Here is a 12,946-nt window from a genome sequence, read left to right as displayed (position 1 = left end):
AAAATATTTTCAACTTTATTTCATAAAATGTGGACGTTTATAGTTTAATAAGTTATGGCATTTTGTTCAGAACATTCAACTGTTACCACGTTATTAGTTTTGATATATGTCAATTCTGCAAGCTAAATTTTACCTCCTTCAAGTTTTTGCTGCATTTGTTCAAAAAAAGTTTAATAATTTTCATTTTATGCCAATGAAATGTTTCTTTATTAATATTCCATTAAAATTTGAAATAGCTAGCATGCAAATATTGTAAATGTCATGCATAAATGTCATTAGATATGCATATATTTATCAGCATAATAGAAATTACATGTTACTGGTTAAGCTCCATAGTATGTGCACTTTTATCACTGGGAGTATTGTGGAGGAAATAAAGTTCCAGTACAGAATTGTTTTTCAAATTAACACTGTATCATGACAAAAGGTATTGTAAATAATTCCATAAAACATATTGTAAATAATTACTTTCAACAACTGAGTAGAAAAGTAGTGGTAAATTTATGCTAACCTTTCATTTATTTGATAAACAGTTTGCATTTTCTCATTACTCATACTACAGTACAAAGTCCGAAATCCGGACTCATCGGGACTTAGGCGATTCGGATTTGGGATTTTTCTGGATATTAGATCATTAGTTTAAATCTATATATGTAGGTATGTAGAAATTATAAAATTAAAAATATGAAATCGTGATTTATGAAATAATGAAGTATTTATGATCTAAAGAGTATCAAAACTTACAAAGAAAAAGCTTAATATTTGTTTGTTTACCTTATTAAACATTTCTTTCAATTTAAGTTATTTAAGTTGCTACATTTTTTGTGCTTTCTCTTTATTTCTGTAGACAGACATAATCTTTTGTTTAGTTACTTTTTTGAAGTCCTGTAAGTGCTGTTTCGAGAATTCCGACTAACTTGTAAATCGAAATTTTCTCATTTACAGTAACTTCTCTGTCACTTTTTTCACTATTGGTAGCGGTATTTTCTGGATTTAGAACCATACTACGGATTTCGCGATTCATTAATTCATTGATGATTGAGAAGCATTGTTATCACAATGAAAAACTTCTTTTATAGCATCTTCATTTATTACCTCTTCTCCATATTTCTTTACAAAGTCCATTAATTAAAAAATTTCACCTTTGTTTTGCGATATCTGATGAAAACCTTTAAAATTAGTGTCTATCATCATAAAAAAACTTTAAAATTAGCTATACTTCACTACATATTTGGCTATGCATCATGAGCTTGGTGACTAACGACAAGTTGTTCTGTTAAATTTTATCTTGCTTCTATCGCGCACTGAGACAATTAAGCCTGAATTTGGTTAGTTTAGTTATTTATTATACTTATGTCTATTTCTTGCATATGCTTAAGGCTTATCAGAGTTCTGAATAAATAAATTTCCACATATACTTAAGCCTTATTGAGGGCCGGCGCTAGATATCTTCTCGCCTGATGCAGTCTCTGTGGGTCCTAAATTCTGCGACTTGGTGTGGCCATACGAGCCCTGGCGCTTGCTGGTTCTGGGTTTATGTGAATAACAAATCAGTTATTCGTAATTCAAATAGCCTAAATGTAAGCTTTGGGTCTATGGGTATCATCAACAAAATATATTTTTAGCATACGGAAAGAAATTTTTGGAGAAATTTTCCTCGTCAACATTTTTAGCACATTTAACTTAAATCTGTAATCATCGCCAAGCATAATGTCAACATAAAAGGTTACCATACTCCTTTATTATTCAATTACTAACATAAAAAAAGTGTTTAGGCATTGTTACATGAATCATTACTCAAATTGTCATGTTTTGATAAACATGCAGTTGTGAAAGGAAAGTATAATAAATAATGATTCGCTCGGTTGGCATTAGATCAACAACGTATCTATATGGAATGTTTTGGTTTGAGATGTGTGTCAAAGCAGATCTGCAGCAACGGAGCCAAAATACTGATCGTATAGATTTATGCGAAAATGATTATTTCTTCAATAACAAGGTATTTTATTTAGTGTCGAAGTGAGATTAAGAATTGGGACTTTCTGGATGTTTTATTATGCGTGGAGGGGGAATCAAATGTACATGTGTAAAGCCTGTGAGGAAAACGTTGTTGGTAGTTTTGAGGTCCGGATTTTAGATCATTCCGGATAATGGACGTTTGTAATGTCTAAAATCTTCTAAAATTAATCGTATTTTAATTCCCCATAAATTGAATATTAGGCATTTGAATATCCTACTGCGTTAAATTCAGAATACTGGTATGCAGATTTTGTGCTTAAAAATGCATTTTATGCTGTGGTTTACATAATAGGCTATGATTAGAATGATATAAAATAAACCTCATCACAGATTTTTAATGTGAGATTTAGAAAAGGTAACAAAATCTGTCATGAAGACCCTTCAGAACTTTCATGGAATTAAAGATATAAAAAAGCTATACAAGGTTTTTAAGAAAGCTGACTATAAATTCTGTTCCTTAAACATTCAGATAAGAGAGCATTAAGAATGAAGAGAAAACATAAGTCTGTGATCTGATGAATGAAATTATAAGTTTTATTTAAATTAAATATTTATATTCTAACCCTGTTGGCAGTAAATGTATGGAATATTTTAGCTAATTTCATAAAATTATTGAGTCTACACTGCATACATGTAATCATCAGAAGACAGAAACATTTTTTGTAGAGAAGTGCAATTTCTTTGTCATCTTTCATGAATTCTGATGTAATAATCATAATTATCATATAATACTGAGTCACGTTTAAATATAGAAAATTTTAATGTAGATTATATTTTTCCATGTGAAGGGCTTTAATGAAACCAGAAATATCACATTTAATTATTTTTCAATAGTGATGGAAAAATTTGGCAGATTGTCTAAAGTGCTGAAACTTCTATATCTCTTCAGTATCTCAGTTTGGAATTATCGTCTAAAATTTTCTGAATGTGTCTTCCTTCCTTTAAACTTCCCTTGAATTTTCAATGAGAATTTAGAAGTAAATTTTACCCTGAGGTTTTCTGCTTTTCACGTTTCTGCTTGCATTAACACTCCATCCTTCCCTCCTCCCTTAATGAAATTCACATTTTTTCCCCTTCTGCTGTCATTTTAACAAGTATTTTTCAAAATGTGCTTTTTTTTATTACATTCAAATTGTAGATTTTTCATATAAATTAACATTAAATAAAAATAGTTGCTCATTTTCCCTTCTCTCTTCAGCGGTTCTTTATGAAATAATTTTGTTGAAGACAAATATTTGGGGCAAGCACTGAATATTGAGGAAACAGCATTTCCTTTCAATCATACTTGTTTTAATGGAACTTCTATTTTCTTCCCCATTTTTTTCATCATATTTCTCAGAAACATGCTGAAAATCTTTCTCATGGAAATGTAATTCACAGACCTAAATCCGGAAAATGTAAAAATAGGCCTAATTAAATTAATTTTATAAAGTAATAAATGTAAGATTTCTTGTAATGCAATTTATTTTTTAACAAAACAGGTAATATCAAGCATATGTGTCTTTATTTCCCACTCGGGGGGGGGAGGGGAAGGATTCTTAGTGGCATAAGATTTAATAATATTTCGATTTTCATGTACAGTACAAAGTCCGTAATCCGGACTCATCGCGATTCCGGATTAAGGTTTTTTCCGGATTATAGATCATCAATTTAAATCTGGTAAGATGGCATGCAGAAATTATACAATTAAAAATATGAAATAAAGAGCAATTATAATCTAAAGGGTATCAAAATTTACCAAAAAAAAAAAGCTTAATATTTATTTTTTTACTTTATTAACCATTTCTTTCAATGTAAGTTGTTTAAGTTGCTTCATTTTTTAAACGCGCATGCGTAAGTTTGTGGCTTTGAGGTCCGGATTATAGATCATTCCGGATAATGGACGTCCGGATATCACACTTTGTACTGTATAAAGAATTTAATTTATTACTTATTTTATGAAAAACTATGTACTTTATATTACAATTTAAAAAAAAAATAAGCATATTTATTCCCTTCACAGTCTCTTTACAAAAACTTATAGTACAAAAATATATTAAATGTTAAATTATATACTTTAATTTTCTGCTGTAATAAGTTCCAAGTTATAAAATTAATCAAAAAGTAAAAAATTGGCGATTTTAAAAATGAAGTGACTATTTAGCATACAATTCGATACATAATTATTAACCATACAATTCGATACATAATTATACTAAATAATACTACGTGATTAATACTGCGTGATTACTTTACACAATATTATACACAATGGTATATTCAAATGAAATTCCTTAATATTACCGCATCCATTCTTTTAAATAAATACGGAAACAAATACCTTAATAAATTTAAATTTCAAGTTAGGCTTAACTTATCCTAGAATACTTTGGAAATGGTAAAATTTTCTTATGGTATACATCTTTTTGTTTAGGAAATGTATATACTGACACTTTAGGGCCATCACTATAATATCCTTGGTATAATGGCACACAACACTTTAAAGGCATAATGAAAAATGAAAAAAAATTATCAATACTTAAATTAAGCAGACAGTAAACCTACTAAAAAACGGTTTGTTTCATTAATGCATCCTCTCATGATTTCCCTAATTTGCTCGTGCCTTCTGGATGGCCTTGGGCCAAAGGGGCTATTTTTCGCACCCCATCGAGATAGCCAACTGTTTGTGATGTTACTAAACTACGAGCCTTCAGTAGGGAGGCTTGTGTTTAAGAAGATGTTGACTGTACCATGGTAAGCTGGTCATGGATCCAATTTCTACTTACTGGTTCATTCTCTTGAAGAAATAACAGAGGTAAGCCAAGAGTTACGACATCTGCAGATGCATATATTTGTGACTTTGTGCATATCGCAACAGAACTGCATCTTCAAGGACAGCATCAGCCATGAAAATGCACAGAATGCTGTATGAAGGAGGTCTGTATGCTAGGGGACCGGCACTTTACATCCCACTTTCTGCCACCAGATGGAACATATGAATTGGGGATGAAATTATGTAAATTGGACTGCATATCACTGTAAGTCTATTCTGTTCACTAATTAGTCCGGCTTTGCTTTACAGAGTGATTCTTGGCATGTTTACATATGAAGAAAAACAAACACTTGATATCTTCCACCTAACATATGGGAAAGGGATACTTATGCAGGAGGTAGTGTTCTTGTATGGAGAGGAACATCTTTAAGTTGGCATGCAGACTTGGATGTGTTGCTGTACGGAACTATGAATGTTTTGAGGTATAGAAATGACATACTGGATCGTATTTTCATCCGTATGCTGCTGCAATTGGCGATACCTTCATTTTACAAGCAGATAATATCCTCTGTCACACTGCTCTCCTTATGCTCCAAATTCTTGTAGACTCTGTAGTCCAAATGGAAAGCCAGCATGCTTTCCTGACCGTAATCCCATTGATCATGTGTGGAATGCTATCGGGGGCTTTCAACCTCCTCTCTAAACCCTAAATGGGATTAGAATTACTTTACTTGATCAATGGGCAATGCTACCATTCAATTTATTGAGAACATCATAAACAGCGTGAGATATCTCTGCTAGGCCTGTATTGCTGTTTGTGATTATAGTCACTATTGAAAGTTTTTTTATTTAATTTTTTTGTCTATATTTAGGAGATTTTATATTCCTGTTGGTATTCTAAAATGTAAATATTGTATGTAGCATTTTCTTGTGTTTTTAAGTTATGAAAGGCATAATAAATATTTGAACCAAATTTCGTCCACTTTGCTTGCATACTTTTTGAGTTATCATTATTTTTCCGTTTGTTGCTTAACATTTTGAAACCAGTGTATTTTGATTAAAAGGTGATTGCTTTCAAAACAAAATACAGTTGAGTGTTAGAAGCATACTACAATATTATTGCACATGTGTATTCATCAGAACTTTTTTAATCTGTTAATTTGTTAATTGTTAGAGAAATTTTGAATGTTTAAATATTTTAAAATTTTTCATATAATTTGCCCTAATAAAAATAAGTATTATATAAGACTGTGATTGTTAATGAATGTACTGCTAGTGGAATTTTAAATTGAAATTTTTGTACTTGAAAATTGTTTTTCTTATAATTTTTTGTGTATTATTTTCCCTGTAATATGTCGTCTTACTGGGAAATGAATAATTTATTATATAATGCACCAGGTTATTCCAAGTAACTGAATCGATTTCAAATGGCTTTGTTTTCAAAATTAACAAATATATTAATAAGTAATAAATTAAATAGAAGGAGCACTGACCAAGATTTACTTACAAGTATGACTACCTTTAGTTCCAAGAAGATCATCAACATGGTAATTACTTGCTATTCATCTTTCAGTCTATCCTTTGTTACTGTCTTTTTGGTAGTAGCAATGTCGTTTTTAAGATCATTTAGGCTTGTGTATATATGAGCTAGGGATGTTGGTGGCCAGCCTGGGACTCATGCCATCAAATCTTCTAAGAGATGAAAGATATCTAATGACCACTTCATGATGAAAATGAGGAATTTCTAAATGCCAGTGCTTTACCATCTCACCAAAAAGTGCTGTTTTTAAAATCTTCATTTAATTAAGAAATAGCCGTATTTGTAGCCTATTTTAATAGATGTTTGCAGTTGCTGTGTTTTCAACATATATCAGCTGTAGCATTTGTGAAAGTAATGCACAACTGATACAGAACATTATATGAAAAAATTTTAAGAAGGGCTAGGGAGAATTTAGGATAAAGAGAAAACTCTACTGGAATAAAAGTGTGACCTTGAAAAATAAGATTACAAGTTTTATTTAAATTACATATTTGTATTTTATATCTGTTAGCAACAAATGCATGGAATGTCTTAACTGTTTTTGTAAAATTCTTGAAGAATCTATAGATCTCATAAAGGTCATCAAAATAAAATGATACATGAACTATTGAAATTTGCTATTAATTCTTATTACATGAATTAGGAAGTAAATATTTTTTATATCTTTCTTGGATATGTTGGGTCAAGCTGTAATGTAGCCAATTTTAAGTACACTGTTTCTGCACAAAACCAGAATCAGCAAACCAGAAATATCATATTTAGTTATTTTGCAGTGTTGATAATGCAGTTTGGTATCTTATGGAATGTGCCAGAAGTTTTATATCTATTCAGCTGGAAGCTCAGTACCTTTGGCCATATCATGCAACACTCTAAACTCCTGAATGGGAATGTTATAATGAAGAGAAGTTTGAAAATACATAATTCCACATAAAATCTTGATAAAGCACATTTGATTATTTATGAAAGTTTAACTTTCTTACAGTAACCAAGGGTTAATTTTTTATGTTAGAAGTGGCATATCCCTGAAGAAGGTGGCAGCAAAGCTAATTAATAAAAGTAAATAAAATAATATATAATTAAAGTGAAGAAATATAAAGTAATAAGTTAATAACAAATTGTTAAATAATAACTTAAAATACCCAGCCTTATCTTGTTTAACCCTTTTCGGCACGCTACCTTTTAACGTCGGAGTTTCGATAAAAAAAATAAAAGGTAGGCAGTCCAATTAGGCCTAGAGAAGAACACAAGTAAAATTTTGTGAAGATAGCACTTATCGTTTTAATTCTGTGGGTGTGCCCAAAGTGGCACACTGATTGAATAGAGCTTCGAAAAGAATGCTGAAACGAGCATTGTTGTCAATGAACTGACTGATGAGATGCGGAGAAACAAAGAATACAGACTCTCAGTTGTCCTACGTTATTGGTGAGCCCGATCTGGGCACACCTAGGGTTCGCCGTTTGATTTTAAGCAAGATGTCAAGGACAAAATTTAAAACTAATATAGAATAAGGAGATTAGCATACAGCCAAAAAATAACATAGAAATTTCTTTTCAAATAATTCCTTTTATACCCTGAAACAAATCTGGAAGATTTTTTTGAAAAATGAGGGTCTTAAAAAACTAAACATGGCTAAAATATATGGACTGGTTTGTGTTGAGCTGAAAGAAATAAAGAAGGTTCAGAGTAACCTATAAATCCTTTTTCATTCACTTTTTCTGTGCGTAGAGAAAGAAATTTTTAGGTGTGTCCAGACCGGACACACTGTGCCGCAAAGGGTTAAGGCTCCCTCTCAAACTGCAGTTTGACTCAGAAGCTGAGAAGTACTAGAGACAGGATCTGGCTGATTTTAAGTTTAACAATCCTATACTTTCTGTAAATCAATTATTATTTTTTTATAATTTTTGTCATCTAAGATTTTATACAGTTTTAATCTTAAAGATAACTGTTAACCAGTATTCGTTCAGGTTATAAGAAAATTTTTATATTTAAGTTACTCTATTTGTTACAAAAATCAGGTTTATTTGCAGTTTATTGTTCATTATATGATTTCATATGTTCTATGTTACGTCTTTTCAGAGGTTTCAAAATTAGACCTACACTTTTATGTACATTACTTGTCATTAGTGTTAATACTTCTGACAATGCAAGTGTTTTTTTATAGGATGTACTATTTGATAGATACAGATCCGGTTTTAACTAGGTGAGATGTTTTTAGTGTTATGGATTTTAGTGCATGTTTCTGTCTGTTTTATTTTTTAGCATTTTTTGTATTCGTTTGCTGCAGTAATGTGTGCATAGATTTTAATTCATTGTTTTTCAGCATGCTTTCTTCATTAAAATGCATGTGTAATTTGCATCAGTGTTTTGTTTTCCTAGAAAAAATTTCATGCTTTTTGTTGTTCATTATTTGCAGCATTGTTATTAGTTGCATATGGTGGTTGCTGATTGCATTTTGTTTTGCTGTAGAATGAAGTGCGCAAACTAGTCTACATGAAAAGGCAAAGTCTTTCTAGAGCATTTGATCTGCTGAAAGTTAAAATAGATGGCAAATTTATTCTGGATTTTAAAAGATTTAATGTATTACTCAAGATGATCCCTCCTGTTCGGAGTCCTATGATGGTTAATATATTGTGGTATGTTTTGGACAGTGATGGAGATAACACTATAGGTGATTGAATATTATATCTTATTATACCATTATGATTTTTAATTAATAATTTTGTAACAGAAGGTGAAATATTCATTTAAGTTGTGAAAAATAGAAAAACAGTTAATTTTTTTTACTGTTTTTTTTGGTTTAGCTATTTGATTTCATTTGCCACAGAGAGAGATTGCATTTTATCTTAATTTTATCAGCGTAGATTTCATGAAAATATCGACTTATCATTAATTCACTTAAGTACGCTGAATTGTATTGTAGCTCTTTTGAGTGTTTCTCCCTTTTTATATTTTAACATTCATATAACAAGATTCAGTGTACTTTAGAAGTATTAAAATTTTTATGCTAACAAGTGTTTAGTACCTTAAATAAGTTTTCAAAAGTGTAGTGTATAAGTTTGCATGGATAATCTAATAACTAAACTGATTCCTAGGAATCCCAGGATTATATTAAAGTTTTTTATGCATTTCATCAAGCTGATTGTTTAAAATATAAAATTTTGTTTTCGTATTGCTATTTCTATTCTATGCTTTAGATATATTTGTCACATAAAATCTGATGAATGCAGTAACAAATTTAAAACCTGATGAAAATTACCAAACTTTAACTTTTTATATAACCACTGCAGAACAAAAACCTTGATTGTAAATATTCGTTGTGTTGTAAAAAAGTTAAATATAAAAAATTTGCTGTTTTTGCGTGCAAAACTCAATGAGATACAAGCAGTTAATAATATCTAGGGGCAAAGTGCTAGTGCTGTTTTACCTAATGCGTTTTCATTCATTTCCTTTGTTTGAGTGGCTCAACAAAACACTTGGTTTAAAAAGTAGTTTTCATCTGCGTAGGAAAACTGTTTGGGGGAAAACTTAATTATTTAAGGAAAATGTAAAGGAACATTTCGTTTTAGCTGAAAATTGAAAGGTGGTCAAAGGTTTATATTAATTAACCTGCTAGTTTATCATTTTACCAATACTATTGCTTCTACTTTCATCATCCCTTACTAGGTTGCAAATTAACTTACGTGTGTATCAGAACAGAATTCTTGAAAGGTAGAAAGAAAGCTGTGGCAGTGATGCTGACCATTATGCTTTTTGCATAGCCAGCTGTAAAAAAATTGTTTTAGACTTCTGTGTAGCCTTTTACTAGCCGAGTTACTCCCACAAATTAGGTTAAGACAATGGTTTTATAGGATTTAGGTGTTTATAATTTCCAGAATTAAATTACTTTAAATTTAAGTTCATTTTGTTTTAGCTGAATACTGCAAGCTTCAAAGATGATTCTGTAAGCACAAGCTGTGCATTTGTTAACATTTAAGTTTTAAACAAAAAGGTTTGTTTTAACCTTCTTCTGGCTTTATAATTTGCTTTAATAGATGGGGTAATAAGTTGTCTGACAATATCAGTAGAGACTAAGTTAGTTAAATAAGTAAGTAATTCTCTAAAGTCAGCAAATTAATTTTTTCACCGTACGGGAAGTACATAAAAACTTTACTTTTATATTTTAAAAAATATTGAACACTTCCCAGTGCTGAAACAAGACTCATAAAATTCTCTGCTTTATTTAGAGAGGCACGGTAACTTCCGACCTAGGGAAAATAGTTAAAGGATATATCCATAAAGGATTTATCCATAAAAAGTAAGTGTGCACTTACTTTTTATGGATACTCTGTGTACTGTATCCGAAACTTTCACATGGAACTTTCATTTCCTATATAAATGGTAAGACATATCAAAATCAAATAGCTGAACTTTGTCTTCACTTTTCATATCCAAGCTCAATTTATAATGATATTCAATATGGTTTACAGGAACATGTATGAGATAACTTCATAAACCGTCCCTGCTGTAAATTCTGTCCAAGTTCTTTAGTATTTCAGGGAGTGGTAAATTACTTTTAAATGCATTCAGATTAATTCAATAGATCATTTTACACAATGTGCATTGCTTCATGTATTTCTGAATTCCATGCTTAAAATTGCATGGATTTTTCCTTTCTGGAATTTATGGAAGCCAATTTAGATGAATATATGGATAAATTCAGTTCTTACATCTACAAATCTCTCTTATTTTAACTATTGAATCCTAGCCAGCCTGCAAGTCATAATATTCAGTCGCTAAATTAATAGATATAAGTTGTAAAATAAAAATGCACTTTAAAATATCTAAATTTATTTGTTTATATTGTTACGAATTTTGTACATAGATAAATAATTTTGGTTAAATTATGTGTGAAATAGCATTTTTTTCTGTATAATGTAACATGAAAAATCTGAAGGTACAATGTTCTGTCGGCAAAATAAGAATACTAAGGCAAGTGCAAATCTATTTAACATTGAGTAAATGGCTATCTTCCTAAATTCGCGAGATATTGCCAAGGTGGCGATGGTTTTAGCTACTAATTTTTATCGACAAATTTGGCGATAAATCAGTGAAAGTCACCAAACCTGCGACATTTTGGTTCGGTTCCTGTATCACCGTAATAGTTATTGTAATTGAATAACTGTAATCGATTTCATATGCCATCCAGTAATTTCAAGAAGCAGAAAATAGTAAAAACCTCTCAGCGCCCTGGGAGAGAATTATATAATATCAGGGAGAGCATGAGTTTCTTGGTTGTTAGTTTAGTATGAGTTCAGAGTACTAATTGGGTTAGCATCGCTCTTTAGATCCGCTTTGGATTGCATTGTGTTTAAACATTCTTAATAGTTTGAAGTGTAACTTCTGATTGTACTCTCTGATACTGTGAAGGATTGTACAACTATTTTTGTGGAAAGTTCCAGAACTGGGAAGTATTTTATTTGGTAAAATTTATCAAATTATCATCAGTTCTGTGTGCATTCAATCCATTACAAATCTGCATGCATGCGACAGTATGCATAGTTTTAAAGCATGATACAGAACTGCTAAGTTTTCTGCATGCGTTTAATTAGTTGCCATTCATAAGTTATTACATTCTAAATGTTATGTCTTCCTTTTTTAAGCATTTAAAAGATAATCTGCAAGTATCTGGCCGGCTATTTAAGCACCCTTCCACTTCTTTTTTGACCCTTCCACTTTGTGTCCACTATTTTTGAGTTCATGAAGTTCAGTAGTTTATCCTTGAACATAACGTTTAATCTTTCTTTTTTCCCTCAATTCTTCAATTTTGTAATTAGAGGTTGGAATTAGAGTATAAATGTTTGAGTCATTATTATCTTTTTCTGTTGTATTCATACGTCCTCTACTTAAAATGTCTGCTATTATTAAGTAAAATTGAAGTTTTGTGCAATTAGAAGCTGTGATTTTGTTTCTGAAAATTTGTTTAATATATGTAAAATTAAAAATAGTAATAAGAGATATATCTAATAAGCTATTTTTTGCTTCAAAACTTTCATTCACATTCTTAATCCGCTTGTTATCTTTAAGTCATTTATGTGCACTTATTTGTATTATGAATATGTTATATATCATAGAGAAAAATATAAAGGGACCATGAAAAAAAAAATCTTTCTTTTAAAAGGAGTTGATGCAAGAAAAGAGTTTGGAATCTCAAATCTAGATCATACTTTTGTATGTTTAACATTTTTTTTTAATTGCTGAGGTGCCTTACAAAGGTTTTTTAGTTATGCTTTTTAATGCTCAATGATCAGTTTCAACCATGATATGTTTGCCATACATATGCTCATGAAATCTAGAACATCCAAAAATAATAGCTAAAAGTTATTTTTCTTTCTGACTTCTGAAATTTTTTACTCTTAGTTCTAGCCCTGGATAAGCTCTATCACTTTCGCTAGTGGCCAGTCTAAGTGTTTTTTACTACCGCGGCACGCAATGAATTGGAAGTTGATCTGTCAGCACTATCCTTATCTTCAGGGCAGATGTTTTTATTTTATTCAGCTTATAATTCCTTACTCAATGTAGTATTTCATCTCAATGTACTCCGTCTTTGATATGATTTAAATCAAATTCCTCATCATTATAATTCGCTTCCGATAGTG

General features: G+C 30.7%; 1 protein-coding gene across 2 annotated transcripts in view; it reads left to right on the top strand.

Annotated features, from left to right (window-relative positions):
- The window catches only part of LOC118184938 (two pore calcium channel protein 1-like), a 125,193-nt gene that overhangs the window by 79,832 nt on the left and 32,415 nt on the right, over positions 1-12,946 (top strand). For both annotated transcript variants that reach the window (XM_085809102.1, XM_035354687.2), the window contains exon 8: positions 8,778-8,979. In XM_085809102.1, coding sequence (XP_085665228.1) covers positions 8,778-8,979 — 202 coding nt within the window. The remainder of the gene's footprint in view (positions 1-8,777; positions 8,980-12,946) is intronic.

The sequence above is a fragment of the Stegodyphus dumicola genome, chromosome X2 (genome assembly GCF_044657685.1).
Source record: "Stegodyphus dumicola isolate Sdum_Otavi_A_Nest chromosome X2, ASM4465768v1".
NCBI lineage: Eukaryota > Metazoa > Arthropoda > Arachnida > Araneae > Eresidae > Stegodyphus > Stegodyphus dumicola.
The sequence above is the reverse complement of the archived record's forward strand: the minus strand, read 5'-3'. Positions and strand labels throughout refer to the sequence as shown.